Genomic DNA, 20,988 nt, shown 5'->3' with positions numbered 1-20,988 from the left:
CTCTTTTTAAAATTCTTTCACACATTACATCCCAACCACAGTTTCTTATCCCTGTACTGCTCCTAATCCTCTCCAACTACCTCCCTTCTTCTCCATATCTACTACTCCCCTATTTCCCTTTAAAAAAAGAGCAGTCCTCCAGGGATCTCAACTGAACACGGTATAACAAGTTACAATAAGACAAGGCACAAACCCTCATATCAAGGCTGGATGAGGCAATCTAGTAGAAGGAAAAAGTTCCCAATAGCACACAAAAGAGTAAGAGATACCTTCTGCTCCCACTGTTAGGAGTCCCATAGGATCATCCAGCTACACAACCATAACATACATGCAGAGGACCTAGCTCAGAATCATACAGTTTCCCTGATTGTCTTTTCAGTCTCTGTGATCTCCTATGAGCCCGTTTAGTTAATTCTGTGGGCTGTGTTCTCCTGGTGTCCTCGACATCTCTGGCTCCTACAATCCTTCCTCCCCCTCTTCTGCAGGGTTCCGTTGGCTTTGCCTAGTGTTTTGCTGTGGGTTTCTGCATCTGCTCTGATGAGTTGCTGCATGAAGCCTCTCTGATGACAATTGGGCAAAACACTGATGTATGAGGATAGCAGAAAATCATCAGTAATTATTTCATTGAATTTTTTTCCAGTTGTTAGGTTTTATCCTGGATCTCTGGGTTGTTCAGTCTGTTTTTTGGCTATTCAGGTATTTACACATGTGGGCTTGCTCTCTTGGCATGAGTTCCATCTCTTGGGGTGGGCCTCAAGTTGGACCAGTCATTGATTGGCCACTCCCACAAGTTCTCCACCATCATTATCCAAGCACATCTTGTAGGCAGGACAGATTGTAGGTTGAGGATTTGTGGCTTGTTGGTGTATCAGTCCCACTGCTGGAAGCCTTGCTTGGGTATAGGTGTTTATCACTGCAGGAGTTTCCTGGTAGAGTTTTGGGATTTTTTTTCATGTATATCATCATATCATCTACAAACAGCAGTGCTTTGACTACTTCCTTACAATTTGTATGTCCTTGGTCTGCTTTAGTTGTTTTATTGTTCTAGAACTTGAAGTACTATATTCAATAGATTTTGAGAGAGTGAACAGCCTTGTATTATTCCCGATTTTAGTGGAATTGCTGTTGGGACCCACAGAGATGGCTCATCTTGACTTAAGGTCACGGAGTTTAAAACTATCCTTACTCTTCCAAGGTTAAACATAAGACCTAAAGGTCTCAGGCATAGCTACTGTAGGATGTTTGGTCTTAGGCATGGGTGTCTGATCTAAATAACAAGAGATTTAGTCTAGGGCGAGATTAATAAATGTTTGGAGAATTAAGGAAGAAAGTATGTTTCTTCCTTGTATCATGATAAAGAAGTCTTTTTGTCATTTTATTCTTTTTGGTTGGGGTATATAAGAATGTTGAAGAATAAACTTGGTGCATTCAGTATTCATTGGATTGCCCTCCTGATTCTATCCTGTTTTTCTGTCTTTTCCTTAGTGTTTTTACCCTCTGTTTTCTCAGTCCACACTCACCCTCTCAATCACAAACATGGGTTAATACAGACTGGTGCTGCAAAGTGGGGCTACTCCAAATTTCTTTGAATTTCTCTCCATTTAATTAGATGTTGGCTATCAGAGTGCTGTACTTTGACTTTATTATATTTAAGTGTGTCTCTTGTATCCCTGGTTTCTATGACTTTTTGTCATGAATGGCTGTTGGATTTTGTCCAAGACTTTTTAGCATCTAAAGAGATAATCATTTTTTTCTTTCAGTTTGTTTATGTCATGTGTTACATAGACTGATTTTCTTATGTGGAACCATCCCAGCATGTCTTGGATGAAGCCTACTTGGTAATGGTGCCTAATCTTTATATGTGTTTTTGCATTCAGTTTGTAAATATTTTATTGAGTATTTTTGCAACTCTTTCATGAGGGAAATTGGTCTGTACTTCTGTTTCTTTGTTGAATCTTTATATGGTTTGGGTGTCAGAGTGACTGTTGACTCATAAGTGAATTTGTCAATGTTCCTTCTGTATCTATTTTGTGGAATAATTTGAGGAGTATTGGCATTAGTTCTTCTTTGAAAGTGGTAGATACTTGAGCTAAAACCATCTGACCCTGGGCTTTTATTTTATTTTTTTTTCTTTTTGTTTGGTAGACTTTCAATGACTGCCTCTATTTCTTTAGTGCTTATAGGTCATTTTTAACTTTTTTGATCTGATCTTGATCTAACTTTGGTAAGTGTTATCCATGGAGATTATTATGCATTTGTTTTGGATTTTCCTTTTTTGTGGAGTATAGGTTTTAAAAGAATGACCTAATGATTCTTTGCATTTTCTTGGTGTCTGTTGTTATATGACCCCTTTTTGTTTCTGATTTTGTTAATTGGTGTATTCCCTCTTTGCTTTAGTTTGATTAAAGGTTTGTCTGTCTTGTCAATTTTCTCAAAGAAACCATCTCTGTTTCAGTGATTCTTTGTATCCTCTTCTTTGTTTCTATTTTATTGATATTAGCTCTGATTTTGATTACTTCCTATTGTCTACTCCTCTTGGCTGACCTTGGTACTTTTTGTTTAGGAGCTTTTAGATGTGCTGTTAAGTTGCAAATCTCTTGAATTTCTTTATGTGGAGGCACTTAGTGCTATGAACTTTGCTCTTAGTGCTGCTTTCATTGGGTCCCATAAGATGAGGGATGTTGTGCATTCATTTTCATTGAATTCTCAGAAGTCTTTAATTTCTTTCTCTATTTGAGTTGTTCAGTTTCCAGGACTTTGTAAGCTTTCTGTTGATTGTGCTCTTGAAAATCAGAGTTTTGTCCTTGGTGGTCTGATGGGATGCAGGTGGTTATTTCAAATTTCTTGTATCTGTTGATACTTGCTTTGTGAAGGAGTATGTGGTAAAGTTTGTAGAATGTTCTGTGTGGCACCCAAAGAAAATATAGTCTCTTGTGTTTGTTTTTGGGTGAAATGTTCTCCAAATACCTATTAGGTTCATTTATTTCAGAACAAATTTTAGCTCTATTATTATTATTATTATTATTATTATTATTATTATTTGGTTTGGATGATCTGCCCATTGGGGTGAGTAAGGTACTGAAGTCTCCCATTATCAGTGAGTGAAGGGCAATGTGTGATTTAAACTTTAGTAGTGTTTCCTTTACAAACATGGGTGCCCTTGTGTTTGGGGCATTGATTTTAAAAATTGAAAATTATCTTGGTGTATTTTTTCTTTGATGAGCATGAAGTGTCCTTCCCTGTCCATTTTTGTTCATTTTGGTTGAAGTTTATTTTGTTAGACATTAGAATGACAATACAAGCTTGTTTCATAGGTCCATTTGCTTGAAAAATCTTTTCCCATCCCTTTACTCTGAGATAATGTCCATTTTTGATATTGAGGTTTGTTTCTTGTATGCAGCAGAAGGATGGAGCCTGTTTTTGCATCCATTCTGTTAGCCTGTGTCTATTTTTTTTTCCTGGGGAATTGAGTCCAATGATATTGAGAGATATTAATGATCAATGATTATTATTTTCTTTTATTTTGTTGTAGTTGTTGTTCGTAGTGATAATGTGTGTTTCTCTTCTTTTGATTTTGGGGGTGTGAGATTATTTCTTGTATCTTCATGTGTGCAGTTAACCTTCTTGAGTTGGAATTTTCCATCTAGTACCTTCTGTAGAGCTGGATTTGTGGATCAATATTGTTTAATTCAACTTTATCATGCTAAATCTTGTTTTCTCCATTTATGGTAATTGAAAGTTTTGCTGGGTATAGCAATCTGGGGTGCGATCTGTGGTTCCTTAGAGTATGCAGGTTAGTCTGGGCAGGCATTTGAGTGGGAACAGTCTGGTAATGGGGAATGTACTGTGTGGATTCATCTTATTGGTTATTTAATAAAGTACTGTTTGGCCAATGAGACAGCAAGTTAGACAGGACTAGCAGTCAAAGAGGATTCTGGTCAATGTAGTAGAGAAGTAGTGATCCAGGCAGGAAGTAAAATAGCAAGAAGACTCATAGTTAAGCAAGGAGAAATAGCAAGTGTCGCTTTTTCCCTCCGCTCTTCCTCCAGTGGCACAATGTGATCCACCGGCAAGGAGGGACACCAATGGAATGTGTTCGATAAGTCTTATAAAATATATAGATTTATGATAATTCTAAGACTGAGCTAGCAGATGAGAATCCTAGTCATTGGCCAAGCAGCATTTGTACTTAATATAAGTCTGTGTATTATTTTGTCCATCCACATGGCGGGCAGAACTCGGGTGGCTGGCAGAGACCGCCTATGTGGCGGTAGAACTTGGGTGGCTTTTGGCGGAAAGATTTATTGTAACAGTCTGGGGATGGGAATGGGTGGCCTACCTGGAGTTCTGGTGTCTGGTATGTCCTCTAGTTGTGTAGGGAACCTCTTCTGGTGCTGGGGACTGGCCAAGGAGGGGAGGAGTGGGTGGGGATAGGATGAGTGGGCAGACAATTGGTGAGGTGTGTCTCAGGCAAGTGTCCTACCTGGAGTGGCCTATGGTGGAGCAGGGTACTTCTGGAGTTGTGTGCTTGGAAGTGGTGATGAGTATAGGAGAGGTAGTTGGGGGTAGGCTGCTTGGATACTGAGGGAGTGGGGTCAGTAAGTGGGTGCAGGGCTTTCCTGGTGTTCTGTTGGCAGATGTGGCCTCTGGTATAAAAGGGAGTTTCCCCACTGGAGTTTGTGGGTTGGGATATTACTTTGCCTGGCTTTTATCATGGGTGTTTGGCTCAAATTCAGATTCTTGTGGTTATGCTGTAAGTACTCTGATCTGCTCAGCCACCTCTCCAACCCTTCATGAGGGCCTTCTAGCTGTTATGTGTACACTACTGTATTAATATTTGTACCCCTACTGTCACCACACCACCACTAATTTATCATTTGTCAGTATAAATGTCAGCTCCTTCATCAGAAGGCCTTCCCTCTTAATTTTCCAAATTTAGAATCAGTTGTCTCTGTGTGCTCGACAGCTCCTAGTAATCACTTCCAAGACCCCTCAAACTCCACTGCCACTCCTGCATGTCCTCCACTTCCATGGCTGGCCTTCCCTTACCTTTTGCATTGTGATAACGTCAAAGGACCAGCTTAGAATAGAACACATTCACACAGTTATGTTGTATAGCTTAAAGCTATTTTATATGTTATAAATGTCATCTACCTTAAAGCTATTATACATATTATACAACTTAAAGCTATTATATATGTTATATATCTTAAAGCTATTATTTGAATGAATGGCATCTTAGCCTGCATCCTAAGGTTCTATGATGTAACACAGCCTAAAATATGCAATATGTTTTTGTTTTCTTTTTAAATATTATTTTCAATAGTCCTTTAAGGTCTATGTAAACATTATCAATAACAGTTTGTGGATTTTGCCCATAAGTTATCTATCTATCTATCTATAATTAAATAATTATCTATCTACATATATATACACACACAAATTTCTTTTTAAGTTTTACATAAAATTATCCATGTTATTTTCTGACTGCAATTATGTTAATTATATACAAGATACTTAAGAATAGATTATTAATTGTTAATAAAACAATTCTTCACTTATAGGAGTAAATATTTTCTTGTGTTAAAACATTTGTATAATCAACATGTTGAAAAGGAAAGTTTTTGAAAATAACATTTGTTACTCAAACGCAAAGAAATTGCAAAGTGTCTTCAAATGCGTTTTCTGGAAGATATAGTTAAAATTTCAAAAAATAAGAAATTATTAACATTCATTTGCTACTCTTTGTTAGTATAATTGTTTAGAACATTTTTGGTGAGATATGCTTGTGACCAAGTTCCTCTTTTGCTAAGTGTCCTGTGTGACCAATCTTCTCTATTGGTTTTATGAACCAATCTCCTTTATTGCTTATACATATTTGTGTGACCAGCTTGTCTAGTGTGTGTGTGTGTGTGTGTGTGTGTGTGTGTGTGTGTGTGTGTGTATGTGTGTGTGAGTGAGTGTGTGGTTAGAGTAATCCTGAAGGACAATGCAAGGCTCAATGTACAGAGTTAAGTAGAAATGGAGTTTGACAAATGTAAGGAGGGAATACATTCGTAGGCAGATGAGATGAGTTATTGGATGTTAATTATTGTGCGAACTAAAGAATATCATCTGGGGAACCCATTAAAACAAAACAAAGCAAAAGTAAACTTATATCAAATAATTCTTCAGAATCTTTTCATATTTGAGACTTGAGTTTAAGGTGTGTGTGTGGGGGGGGCGTGTGAGTAGGGAGAAAGAGTCAGAGAGAGAAGGAGAACAGTCTTTTCTATTGCTACTCATTTATACTAGAAGATGTACAGGAAACCTGGCAACATTAGCTAGGATTACGTAGTTTCAGAATGTAACGTGCAGTACCAAGTTTACATTTGTTTCCCCAAAGTGAATTTTCTGTGGTAGTAGAATAACAGCTTTCCCGTATACACAGAGAAAAAGACTAGATGAGATAAGAGACTGAAGCACACAGTGAAGAGAGAAACCAAGGTAAAGGCTGGAACAGGAAAATATGTGGTAACAGCAGGGAATGCCTTGACATGATCAGAAACAAAAGAATAAAAGTGTAGAAGGCAGGTGGGAGAACCAGAAGCCAAAATTAATGACAAAAGAAGAAGTCTGTCACTAAAAGTGGAAAAAAGATCTCTCAATTATAAATATCAAAACTTATTTGATACCCATGATTACTGCATTTTAAGAATGTCAGAATAGGTTCTTTTTTTCTTCCTTTTAATGAAGCAATCAAATTGGAAACGTTTTTACTCTGATCACAGATTTGTGGTACAGAGCATATCCCTAGCATAGTTGTGTCTAACTGTTTTGGCTGAGTACACTAAGAAATAACTAACAATCAGTGTCCTTGATGGCTAGCTGTGTGATATTAGAAGCCAAGCAAATCTTTCCTTATTCTTTTTAACAGAGTAGTTCAATGCTGTGCTGTTATCTGATCACTCAGGTCTCAACTAAGATTGCCACAAAAGTGAAAAATAAGAAGCTCAGCTCTATATTAAAATATTACTCACTCTGAATCTCGTACTTGATAGCTATTTCGTTTGTTTCCTGTGTTAGCATCTTAATACGTTTCTGGGGCAAGATTTGGCTATTTTGAAGGCACTGAACAAAATGGAGGAGAAAAGACATTAAAAATATACAGATAATCATTCAAGAAGTCAGAAGATGATAAACACCACTAGCAAAAAGGAAGCATGGTGGTTTCAAAGGAAGAGGGCAACACATTCAGCTCACTTTGGAGAGTTGGAAATCTAAAGGAGGCATGGCATGCAAGCCAGGTCTAGATAAGTGAGCAGGAAGAGGAAGGTACATGGGAAGCATGGCCACGCCCCTCCAACTGTTTGCTACTGTTACTTCATCAGCTGTCACACCTATTTTGTTGATTTCCTTCTACATTTTAGTTTTATGACTTCTCTGCTAAATGATCTCCACTAAGAATTAATTACTGTATCTTTGATAAGTAAGCTTAACCTCCCCCCCCCGCAAAGAAAACAAACCCCACCAAAAAATACAAAAACTGAAGCAACAATAAAAAGAAAATAAATTTTATCTGGTTCTCATTTTAGTATTTCCTATTCCCACCCTCACTTTTAGACTGCGGAGGCCTGGTTCATTTTGATTGTTTCTTGCCCTCAGGAAAGGTGTGTTCATTAAGTTACTGTTTGGCTCCATTGTGGCCCCATTGTCATGATACTCTTGTTCCTATGTACAAACTTTGTAAGGGCCAGAGCAGCGTGTGTCTTTGTTTTTCTGAGGTGCACTGGGCTGTGGCCGTCTCTGTGTGTATGTGCCCTGGGGTATCCATTCCTGAAGGAAAAATCAATGTATGCAAGTAGAACCAGAGGTAGGAGGGTGGAAGGGTTCAGAAAAGCCCAGGGAGCTCTGAATAGCAAGCTCGATGTCCTGGGTTCTCTTCCTCCTCTGACCTTGTGAAGCGCCCCTGTAAGAGTACACCTGCACCCAGGATCCCACAAGCTCCCAGTGGCCCCCCCCACCAACTGCTCAGTGGAGTCTTGTCCTGCCTTATTTCCCGGTGCTCTCCTAGTTTTCATTTAAATATTCCTCTTCAGCTGCTTCCTAAGGGTGGCCCAGCAATTTTCTTCAGACCAGGGAAACACCTTTTTTTTTTTTTTTTTTTTTTTTTTTTTTTTTTTTTTTTTTCTCAGAATGTAAGAAGGGAGGCGGGGAAAGAAAGGACTTTCCTTGGGCTGAGAGCGGGGATTCCCTGTCCAGGACCAATCCATTTCCACTATGTCCATAGAGCTGAAGGCGACCACAGCCAGGATGCTGGTGACTCTAGGGAACACTCCTCAGACCCCCCCAACCCCCAACCTCTTCCCAGGAAGGGTCTGGAGCTCGGGAATCAGCTAATGAGCTCGCCCCCATTGGTTGTCCCCAAGGCACCCTCATGCCGTCACTGTGTTATGCTAATGAGGGGGAGGCTCATTGGCTGGGCCTCCAGCAAACGCTTGGAAAGACCTGTGCAGGGAGAGCCGAGCCCACCGCCTTTGCTCCCGCCTTCGCCCGCCCGCCCGGCTGCGCCCAGAGCTTTCAATCTCGCCGGGGATGCCCTGGTGGGAGGCTCCGGTCCCCGCCTTTCAGGAAAGTGCCTGGCCATCACGCGGCGCTCACGCCCACCACCTGCCCTCTTTCTAGGCACCGCGCAATTTTTCTCTTTTTTTGTAGGTGAAGTAACTTTTGCATTCCCGCCTCCCCCCGACGGTCCCAGGGACCAGAGGCGGCGCCGAGCCTGGGGGCGGTTCCTTGGCAGCGCCGGTTCGAGTCGCAGCCAGACTTTTGCTCCTGGGCACGGTTTGCATCATCCCCATCACACCCTCGGGGAAGAGGAGCCAGCCCCCTTTCCAGCCTCAGCTTCCGGCCGAGCGACCCCTCCCCCTCCGGGTCCCCCCAGGCCCTTCTCCCACCCTCCTCCTCACCGTACCCCCTCTGCAGCGCCCGCTGCCCCTCTCTGCCCTCCTCCATCCCTTGTTGGATGTTGCCCACTCCTTAAGGAAGGATGGTTGATTTGGAGAGCGAAGTGCCCCCTCTGCCTCCCAGGTACAGATTTCGGGATTTGCTGCTAGGGGACCAAGGCTGGCAAAATGATGACAGGTGAGTGGCCTGGTGCAGTGTTCCACTGCTTGGAAGGGGACAAGACACTGGAGAGATGTGGAGAGGATGGAGGGAGAGAAAGGGAGACCAGCACAGAGGAGTAAAAGGGACTCTACACCTCTCCATTTTGACTCTGTAGAGCAGTCGCTGTGGACAAGGAACTCTTCCTTTCCACTTTCTCATTCTTGCGATGCATTTGTTGCATTTATTAGATAGTCTTTGTCTGGCTGTGCTTCCCTGGTTGTGTATGAGGCTGCAAGCAGAGGTACAATCACATCCAAACGGCACGCAGTTTCAGTGTCAAATGTTTCTTGTTCTTTTCCTTTTGGTATAGCTAATCCTCATAAATGTATTTTCCAAGCGATTGAAAAATCACAGTAGAAACTTAAAATCTCCTGTACCCACTTTCTTACTCCTTGTCGCTGTTGTCTCGACTAGATCTTTGCTTGCCACTGGGAGTTTTCTCCTGTTTAAATATTTGGAGTTCAGGGGGGCAATTGGTTTAAATACGTAACAGGTAGTTAGTAAAGCAAGAATGCTTGGAATAGGAAATCCACCGAACGGGTTCTTGTAGCACGATTAGCATATTTTCACCCAAATAACGCATATCTCAAAATGACAAGTTTCAAAGCTGAAATATTTATTACCAGCAAAACATTTCTTATATGTTCAATCAATGGCATTAAGCTTTGTGCAATTTAACTTATACGATGCTCTGGCTAGTTTTTTTTTTTTTTTGCACACTTTTATGTTACATTGAATTGTTTTCTAGAATGGTAATTTCATTTATCGCATGCCACATTTTCTTGTTTTAAAGTAATATATGTAATCTATCAATGCAGTTTAAATGATCCCCCGAAGTTCAGTTTGGCATTAATGTTCTGTTTGAATTAGATAGAGGATCCATTATTGGTCCAATCTGAAGTCTCTTCCGCATTCACCATTGGGCAATATGCTCTCTGCTTTTTCTTCACCTTCTCATTTCCCAATACTAACTCATATTCCAGTACTCTGGGGATTCTGTCTTGGACTTCAATTACGAGCATCTTTCTTGGTCTCACATTAGTACTTAGTGGCATATGCATGGGTGCCTTGTGGAGGATACTGTTTCCAGTGAATCTCTTTTTAGACAGAACCTTGCACACTGCTTAGAAATTTAAAGAAGGAGTTCTTGGGTTATTTGCCGTGTATCTAAAAGAAGGTGTTAAGTGGAATTAACTGGAGTTAACTGGATAATTAAATGGATGTTTAAATGTATTTAGATGGATAACTGACATTTAGATAAACTATCTTATCCTTGTGAAACGACATAAAATTAAGCATTGGGTTTCTGGTGATGGAATTTCCATTTCTTTTGGGACTTCAGGCTCATTACTTCAACATCAGAAATTTGTGTAGGAAGTATGGGCTAGATTGAATTCTCTGAACAAGCATTGGATACAGTGGCACAGTGTTATTTGTTTGACTAGATTCCAAATGCTGATTGTTCATGTGGTTGCCCTCACTTTTTTAAGTTTCTCTTTTAGTATTTACTGATAGAGTTTGGGCTAGCTGTGCTTCCTATGTGTCAACTGTCAACGTACCACTCTAAAAAGCTAGTCATTTAAAATTTATGTTTACAAAAAGTTGTTTTTTCCAGCCTAACTTTAGCTTAAGAATCTACTCACATTTGTCATTGAAATAAAATATTTATTATCGATGAAACTTTTTAGATGTTCAAAGTGTTTAAGAGATTTAACTGATTTTGAGGCGTTGTAAAAGTTAATATTTAGCTGGTTTTATATCTGTTATTAATCTTTGAAGTCAAGATCATTACAATCAGAGAGAACATATTTCAATATTTTGCATATACCCTCATAGTTGAGGCCTTGGATAAGTCATTTGGAGATTATGAGCTTTAGTAATTTTATGTTTATAGTGTAAATATGTATTTCAAAAAAGGTCTACCTCCTAGAACGGTGACAAGAGGGAAGGCCGGATAGCACAGGACTAATGTGGCACATGGCATTCATTCTCATACTTGCCTCAAAACCTAGCTAATTATTTTAGCAACAAGGAAACCAAGATTCTGGAAGACTGAATGGATAATATATCTTATAACAATAAACACAGAAACCTATGGGGCCTTTTGTAGTAGATCAGTACGTATCCCTAACATAGGAACAGACTTGGGAGCTCATTCCACATAGAGGGATACTCCTTGAACTTAGACACAAGGGGGTGGGCCTAGGCCATATCCCAAATGATATGTCAGACCCTTAAGACCCCCCTATGGAAGGCCTCACCCTCCCTGGGGAGCAGAAAGGGTATGGGATAAGTAGGGTGTTAGTGGGGGGGGGGCAGGGGAGGAGGGGATGGAGAGGGAACTGGGATTGACATGTAAAACAGTCTTGTTTGTAATTTAAATTTAAAAATGGAGAAAGAAAAAGAAAAAAAATAAAGGCATGGGCCACCACTGCCCAGAAGAACATACTTAAAAAGAAATGCATAAAGACAATTCAAGGTGATTCAATTTATGTTCTTTGTGACTCTAATTCCTCAAAACTCTAAAAACTAAAAGGTAACTAGTGTTTCCTCCATTTCAAGTATAAATTATAAATTCATGGCTCCTACCATGGTTTGGTTTCTTTCTAAATCTTGGTTTTCTCACTTAATATTCACAGTTATACTTCTTTCTTTTTTCCTGTTTCAGGATCTTAAACTCATATGCAGTAAGTAAGCCATGCCATTTCTGTTTGATAAGAGCACAGTTTCCTCTTTGCAATTAAGTCCGAGCAGAAAGCTGAATTTACCTCGCTATGTATGTTGGTTCAATTCCTAAGGAGCTGGGTAAGAAACACTTCCATGGCGTAGTTTGCACACACTAGACGTTAAGCATGGATGGAGAAGAGGTGGCTAAGGTGACAATGAGCAAACACAGAGTTATTTTATAGTTATGTTAGTACCTTTCTTCATGGATAGAATGATTTAAAACATGTTTACTATATTGTGTCCAATAAAATTCTAGTTGCCCACAGTGGTTATTGTCTTTTTCCTGCAAACTTTATGGCCTGACTGATGGCTGGCTTCACTGTCAATATCTAAATAAACCTCTTTGATGGCTTCTGGGGAATATGGAATCTAGATACCATCTTCTCTGTTTAGAATGGCATCTTGGATTTTTTTTTACCTCCCTCTTTAAGAATTTTAAGGTAAATCTTATTAGCTTGTAAAAAATAGCAAGGATGTGATAGATAATTGAAGAAGTGATCTTGAAGAGAAAAATAAATTTTGATGAGCCTATTAGGTTACGAAAAGTAGCTTACACTTGTGACCTGAAACTCACTATAACTTAGGTTACTCTCAAATTCATGAAAATCTTTCTGCCTCAGTGTCTCTCCTGGTGGGTTTGTATGCATAAGCTATCAAAACTGGCTTGAGATAGTGTATGTTTTATGTAACATTTCTGTAACATATCTTAGGATAGGCTACCTCTCCGTAGGTAAGCTTCAGACTACCCTGACCAACACACATGTACACACTTAATATGTGTAATATATACTTGTAATATTTAGAGTATGTGAATACATTATCTCAGTGTCATCTTACATAATCCCCTCTCACCTGCATGTGGTAACCTTTTTTGCATAGATTATGAGTTAGTGCCAGCAGTGCTGACAATGGTCCATGGCCTTAGTTCTATGACACTTTGAACTAAGTTTTAGAGTTGCTGGATGACAGCACAACTTTTGCTTTGAGGTTGTCTGTTTTACATATAATACATATTTATTTCTTTGAAATTCTGAGTATAACACAAAGATATGCTCCAAATGGTTTCTATAAATGATTTTTTTTCCATCTCTCCATTCACCTGGCATTTGAATGCTTGTTGTGCCGCAGGTCTCATTATTTAGGTCTGAGAAATAAAAATATACAGATGAGTGTGAAACATTTCCTTCTTGAGTAGGGAAGTATTTATTGAATAATAGATGAATTTTCTCAAGAATATTACTGACAGGATTGTTTATGTTATGACTATGTCCTAGAAAAATGTACATCTCAAAATTTAAAGAAAATTCTATGTCCTTTGTTTATAGTATGTTCTACATTGGCTTGAAAACAAAGCAGTTGAAGTCATCATATTAGAAATGGACTAAGGTCCTCCATGCATCTTTAGTGTAGTATTTAGAATATTTTGTGATTTCACTTTTATTTTATGATGGGAAATCATAAATAGACACTAAATCTTACTGGCTTTACACAGGAGCTGTTCTGTAATATATAGATTCATGGAAGTGCTAAGAGCCTGTGTTTTTTATTTAATGCTTCTGTAATTGTGAAACAATAAAGATTTAAAGTATTCTCTTTCAGTTAAACATTGGTAAGTCCCAAGTTTTAAAGACTTCCAGCAAGTTAATATTGGCCTTTCTCCTCTTTCATTTTTAATTTTTAAAAAAAATTTAAGTTTAGAACACAGTGAATTTGATGTCGATAAATTATCACAATTCTGTTTATTGCCAATGGACAGATTTCAATTGTAGTATGAGAAGGCCAATTATTTAATTAACTCATTTTGTTTCAAATATTAGGACAGTTATTTCAACTATAGCAATCTTAAGTATATCCTTCCTTATTTATAGGTGATATTTAAAATTAATCTAAGCAAATTGCTGGTGATTAGAACCAAAGAAGGATTTGAACACAGAGTACAAATCTATCAATGAACAGTTTAAGAGATATCTATAAAATAGGGAAAGAATTTGAGTAGATGCTGGAATAGTTTAAAAATTTTAGGTATTATATCACAAAATATATTACTGATTATAATAGAGTAGATATTAAGAATGAATTTTACAATACCATAGGGAATATTTGTATAAGTCAACCATTTTTCTCCAATAACAGATAACATTATTTTAGATGGTAGTTATTGATTATAATATATTTATTTTAAACCTTTTAATTCAGATTATTTAATATACATTAAGAAAGAATATAAGTACATAAGATGGCATTTTTACTATTTTAGTTATATGGTGCAATTAACTGTATATATGTAATACCACAAAAATGATTTCACATTTATTATTAAAAATATAATCAAGCTGGACAGAGGTGCACACCTTCAATCCCAGCACTTGGGAGACAAAGGCAGGTGGACCTCTGAGTTCAAGGTAAGCCTATTCTACAGCGCGAGTTCCAGGACAGCCAGCACTAAACAGAGAAAGTCTGTCTTGAGAAACCAATGTATTTATATATTCCAGAAAAATCCTTATTTTCTTAGCACCATCAATTATGCATGAACAGTATAAATAAGCCAAAACTAATTCTAAGCTGAAGTATATATTGGTACCAAACTGTGACTACCACCCTCATTTTGCATATATATATTTGTATACATGTTTTCATGTATGGTAAATGTGTAAGTGGGTATTCAGGGCCTGTGCACTACTGTGCCCATGAGTGTTGAGGCAGAGATTGTCATCCATCCGGTGTTTCCCTCATCCACTCTTCACGTGTATTTTTTGAGCAGGAACTCTAGCTGAACCCAGAACTTGCCTTTTTGGTTAGTCAGTCATCACAGATGAGTGTCAGCTACCTGACCCACTTATCCATCTTGCTGGCCACTAACTTATTTTATGTTTAGCATAGTACATGAAACTCAGAGAAAACACACATTGATATTGATTCTCAAGTGTTAGCAAGAATTCAAATATCACTTTTTCTTTTCTGTAGAAACATACAGTTTTCTTTCCCTATGACAGACTCATACTGAAATTTAAATGTGAGTTTTAAAATTAGTTGTTCTGGGGCAGTTAGAACACAGCAATCCCATTTCCTACAGATCGCATGAAACATTTGAAGAGCATTGCACCTTCTGCTGAACCTGTATCTTCAACTTAGGCCTGAGGATGGGTACAAAAACCTGTTCAGACGAGTGATGTTGGAAATGCTTTTGATTATATTAACTATAGCACTAGAATGATTAAAATACTTCCCCTCATTTCTAGTAGTAACATAGCTCAGATTTTGCAAAACATAGCTTTGAGGGTCAGCAAGATGGTCTAGCAGGAAAAGGATGATTTGAGTTCATTCTCTAGGTCCCACTTGGTAGAAGGAGAGAATTGATTCCTGCAATTCTCTGACACTCCTGTCTTATCTCCACTAAGAATAAATAAATACATGCAAAAAACATTTTTTATAGAGAATATGAAAAGTATTAACAAGTGAAAGCTAAATATAATCTTGATTTCCACTGATAAAACAAAACAAAAAGAAAAATAATAACACACATACTTAAAGATACCAATTGCTAGATTATGGTCTTCTTCTTCTGATATTAGTAATAAATGCATTGTATTCATTTACAGCTGTTTCCATTCGTATTCTTATTCATAATAATCTTCCTAGAAATTGATTACTTTACCATTACTTCACCATTTCTTTCTTTCTTTCTTTCTTTCTTTCTTTCTTTCTTTCTTTCTTTCTTTCTTTCGTTCTTTCTTTCTCTCTTTTTTTTTTTGGTTTTTGGAGACAGGGTTTCTTCTGTGTAGCTTCAGAGCCTATCCTGGCACTCACAGAGATCCGCCTGCCTCTGCCTCCCAAGTGCTGGGATTAAAGGCGTGTGCCACCAACGCCCGGCTACTTCACCATTTTATTGGTGTGTTTATGTTTTGCCAGTGTCATTTGTATACCAGACTTGTCTAAATTTTCTTTAGAAAATGAAATAAAAAGTACTGTTAAGAAGTTTATTAATTAATTGCATATGTATGTACCTTATTCTTACAGTAAAATAAATATTAAATACATTGACAAGAATTCAATCCATATGAAATATTTGGAATTGTTATATAGTAATAAATAATTGAATATAGTTGATTCTACTTTTCATGGAACCAAGAATTTCACTGTATATGCTAGTTAAAAGTTTTACCTCATCATCCAAACTACCTTACTTTTATTGCCTAAAATATTAGTGATATTGACAACTTTTCTAATGGTATTTTATTATGTTTTTATAGCTTTCTTTTTTCTTTTCTTTTCATTATACTCTCATACATTACATCCCAACTGCAGTTTTCCCCTCCCTCTTCCCTTCAGTGTTTGGTCCCCATCTCCCCTTTTCTCCAGACCCACCCCACCCCCATGTCTCCCTTCAGAAAAGAGCTGGCTTCCTAGTGATATCAACCAAACATGGCATAACAAGTCACAATAAGACCAGACACATACCTTCACATCAAGGATGGATGAGGCAACCCAATGGAGTAGGGTACCACAAGCAGGCAAAAGAGTCAGAAACACCCTGCTCTCATCTCACTGTTAGGAGTCCCACAAGCACACAAAGCTATTCATCCATTACATACATGCAGAGGACCTAGGTCAGACTCCTCCAGGCTCCCTGATCTCTTTCCATCTTTCTTAGTCAGGCATCTGTGCACTAATGAGCAAAGATTATGCTTCTTTGGCGTTGAAGTGTGCTCTCATCTTGTATTGAATCATGTTTCTATCTAATCTAAAGGTTTGTTCATTGACAGCATCATGAGTTCTCCCAGCCTCTGGGATATGAGCTAGTGGACATTTGATTCCATACCATTTGTAGAGCCAAGTGGGACATGTATGCTTGAGGCTGATGGATAGAGACTCTGGCTCTCAGAGGGCAAACCCAAGAACAGAACTGAGATGATGTTGGATTTTCTGAAACTGCTTAGACAGAAACAGACCATGCAGCAGATTAGAAATCTGCCCTTGATGGCCCAGTAACTGGGGACAAATAGAACAAACTGTTTCATTTGATGTAGGATAATTTCAAGGAAGGAACAAATCCCTTCACATACTTGGAAAGAGAAAATTTATTTGAAGTAAATCAATTAGTGCACCCGTGGTATTCAATTTGTCTTTTTGACTGGGAAATGGTGATGGCTTGAGAGTTGAAGGTCAAGAGCTTAGAGCCAGGAAAGCCCCAGGTTTCCGAAAGAAATTACAGGAGGATGTTTTGAGTGTGGAGGCAGAAGGTGATCAGCAGCAGTGGAGACAAACACATGTTTCTCCTTAATTTTAACCTGAATTTTCAGTTGATCCTATTCATCCTCATGTGTTTTGACAAATAGACGAAACAGAAACCAACAGTCAAACTTAGTTCATCTCCCAAGGACAATGGCAAGCAGCAGAACAGCCACTCTTAAGCTCTTTCATGTTACGAGTAATGGTGACCTCTCTCCCCAGCTGTGCTTTTTAAGCTCAGCACTTTTGCAAACATGGAACTACTTGAAAACCAGCAACACTTTCCCCAGCGTGTGAGTTCTGTGAACTCCACATTGAGCTGCTTTTTACTTTCACAGGATCTAGATGTGTTTAAGAAAGGGATTTTGCATTCAAAGCCCAGTGAGAAAAAAGCAGCCAAGCTGGGAAATAAAGGCCCTCTTGTTCTTGGTTTTCTTACATGGGACTTACACACAATCATAATGAAAGTCTGTTATAACAAGGGCACGCTTAACCCATCTTGTAAATCACTGTGTAAATAGGGATAAAAGCAGATTAACACATTTCAACCTTGTTTAACTCTCTGGGGAAAAACTCTTGGATTGTCCACATATTGTAAACAACCAGTTATTAACAACCAGGGCCAGATGTGTGCTTAATAACAGGCAGCCTGCTGTCTCAGGCCTGTCAAAATGGAAAGAACACTCACTCCCCTAGGAATCAGAGAGGGTGATCAGCAAGCTGCACAGGTACCTTGAAGGAGTGATGTTAATGAATTCAGCCATTGACCATGCCATGTGGTAATTACATTGGCAAATTATAGATGGAGTGAGTTTTTTAGCATTTTGTACCTTGGCTATCTCCCCACAAATGAGTTCATGAGCTATTTCACCCATTTCTCCTTAAAATTTACATTAGACAAAGAAAATGGATGATAATACTGAATTTAGTATTTTCTATAAGACTGTGAACATTTACTAAGAGTTGAGTATGGTGAAGCATTGTTCTTATGTTATATGTGTTATTAATCTTCATACGAATTGAGAAAAATTCTGTCCTACTTTTTACTTCATAGGTAAGTCACAGATGCTACAGAAATAAATATGTTAATTCAAGGTACAGGGAGAAAAGAAGAATCTCATTACTATTCTTACCAAATATGCTAATAACATAACACAAATATTTTCATGTTCTTCAAACAACAGAATTAATAAAAGGTAAACCAATGTGAAGATTTTTTTCAATATATAGAAATTATCAAAGCTTTTCATTTTCATAGCCAATATTAAAACAATCAGTTCCAGAAGAAAGTGCATTTATTGATTGATCGATTGATTTTTATTTGAAATGTGGTATCACACAAGGAAAAATTAATGATTATAATACCACAATGGGTAACATGAAAAAACAGACAAAAGAGTAAAATAATGTGGACCATAGGGTAATAAAACTTCATTATTGGAGTTAACTTCCTGAAGCTCATCAAGGGTTTGTTTCTGCAGTTTTGGCCTGGGTCTCTTCTTTGTTGCTTTGTTTAATGTCCAATGTTTATTTCACTTTTGATGGTACTGCAGGGTTACTCTTCATGTTCTGTTCCCTGAGGCATTTGTACTCTAGTAGAATAGAATTCATTTTTCTAACCAGTTTCTTTGTAATAAAAAAATATCTTGCAGAGATGTGCTGGGCTTAATTGTGATCATGTGTGATTGCTTGATTAGGAGCTCAGTACTTAGACTGATCTATTAATATGCTTCACCTGTTCCATAGATTGGCAGTGATTTCTAGAAATAGATGCAGTAGCATTTTAGTACATAGAAAACAGCATGATGAATATGGACCAGATTTGATTGGGTATAGTAGCCTTGTTGCACAATATGAATCCCATGGGTTTTCAAATAGTTCCTGGAGATGCTCACAAAGTTAGTCAATGTCATCAGTCTTACAGGATAAGAAGGAGAAATGCAGTTTTCCCTGGTGTTCTAACTTAAAGGCAATTGCTCCTGTGGAACATTGCTTCTTATTCTCCAACCATGAAAGAACAGTGTATTTTATAAGATGCTTCCAGCATCCTCATTGCCAAGTACTGATGTGACTAGAAAGGCCTGTCCATTTAAAGTTACACATGGATTTCACATTAATTCATAACATTTATTCACAAACTCCCAATGCAAACTTTACATATCTAATAGTATATTAAGACTTGGTCAAGGGCTGGCAAGACGGCTCTCAGGTAAATGTGTTTGCCACTAAGCTTCATGACCTGAATGTGAGCCCTAGAATAAGCAGAGGAGAGAAATGAACATAAGTTGTCCTTTGATCTCCAGACATGTACCATTGTACATGTGCACATATCCATACACAGAGGCGCACTAAACAAACAAATGCAAGCAAACAAACAAATGATAAAAGCCTGGTCACAGTTTGAATTTAGTTATTTATATGGTCCCCATTTATCTTGATATATGTAGACATTTGTTGTGTATAGGATCTATATTACCTAATTGCTATAGGATATATATTAAATAATTGATATATTAGCTGCTTGGTATAACTATCAATTGTTATAATCAACTTTTTGTTGTTCATTTATGGTACAAATGATATGAAACAAGAACATATTTTCAGTTGATTCATCATCACCCTGTATGGATGTAATCATTCTAGATCTTTCCATTTCAAAATGTTAGAGCAGTATTTGTTACTTTTACAGTTTGTTCTGTTCTTTTTCTTTTATGGTCAATTCTGTTCATTGCTTCTTATTTATGTTATTGTAGCACTTGCAGAAGATCCTCTTCATTCCAAGCCTGCCTTCTGCATTTCGCCCCAGCTGATTTTCACTGCCTAACCCAAGCCCTACTTCCCGTATGCATTTCTCAAACAAGATTTTGCTGTAAACTACTCATGTTTCAAAGCCTGTTTGCCATTAATATTTAGTTACTATGTTACAACTAAACCATTCCTCACTAGCTATTTTTTTTAACATATACTTCATGAAATGTAATCACTACCCTTCTCCACAGAACCCATCCCTTGCCTCACAGGCCAGTGTCTACTTCAGGGACTTCATGTTGTGTCATGGCTGGGGTTTATCTTTTCCCTCATGAGTTGACTTCAAACTGGTTGTAGAACTAGACTTAGTAATGAAATATTTGAAATTAATTCTGCATAATTTGGGAGTTGTTGTATTCTGCAGGGCATGTAGCTTTTCAATTTTGCTTGTGGTCTACAGGTGGGACACATGACTTTCTAGGGAAAAAGCCATATCTCCAATCCATTTAGACGTCGACACTAGTTAATAAAATGGCTTATCCGAAAGCACCGGGGATTGTAATTTTATAATATTAGGAACATTTTTGCCTAAATCAAAGACTCTAAGTCACAGCTGTGAATCTGTGTGCACCACATAGACACACTATTATAATGGAAATAAAAGGTCATTTGAATTCAAGGTTTCCTTTTTTTCCCCATCCTGTAGAAATAAGGTAGTTCTAATGCTCATTTTAAATCCAGGTATTGTAGTTTAAATCATTTGGCTTGAAAATGTCTTTCCAACCCAGAGTTTAATATTCACGAGGAGATTTCCTTCAGAAATAGCAAAGCAGAATTTGTTCAGTCCATAATTCACACTGTGGCAATTCAAATGACTGCTAAAGTGAATTTAGAAATTTACAGGGGAGCCTAGCAGCAGGCAGTGCCTTTGTCCAAGGGACTGTGGAGATGGAGTCAGTGATAAGCCCTGTCTCATGCCGTGCTATGCAGTGGTAGTAATACGTGTTTGGGATGACCATAAAAGAATGAATTTGTGCCTTAAGTCCCAAAGAAATCTTTTATTTTAAATGAGGAACGGTACTTATAATAGTTAAAGGGTCTGCTTAGTTTTGTAATGGATAGTAATTTTCTTAGAGGAAA

The 20,988-nt window shown here is 38.0% G+C and overlaps 1 protein-coding gene across 3 annotated transcripts in view; it reads left to right on the top strand.

The window, feature by feature from the left end:
• Positions 1 to 9,025: 9,025 nt before the first annotated feature.
• The window catches only part of Kcnt2 (potassium sodium-activated channel subfamily T member 2), a 339,295-nt gene continuing 327,332 nt past the window's right edge, over positions 9,026 to 20,988 (top strand). For all 3 annotated transcript variants that reach the window (XM_035445603.1, XM_027417432.2, XM_035445602.1), the window contains exon 1: positions 9,026 to 9,120. In XM_035445603.1, coding sequence (XP_035301494.1) covers positions 9,026 to 9,120 — 95 coding nt within the window. The remainder of the gene's footprint in view (positions 9,121 to 20,988) is intronic.

Source organism: Cricetulus griseus, chromosome 5 (assembly GCF_003668045.3).
Source record: "Cricetulus griseus strain 17A/GY chromosome 5, alternate assembly CriGri-PICRH-1.0, whole genome shotgun sequence".
NCBI lineage: Eukaryota > Metazoa > Chordata > Mammalia > Rodentia > Cricetidae > Cricetulus > Cricetulus griseus.
Note: the sequence above shows the minus strand (reverse complement) of the source record. Positions and strands in the feature narration are given on the sequence as shown.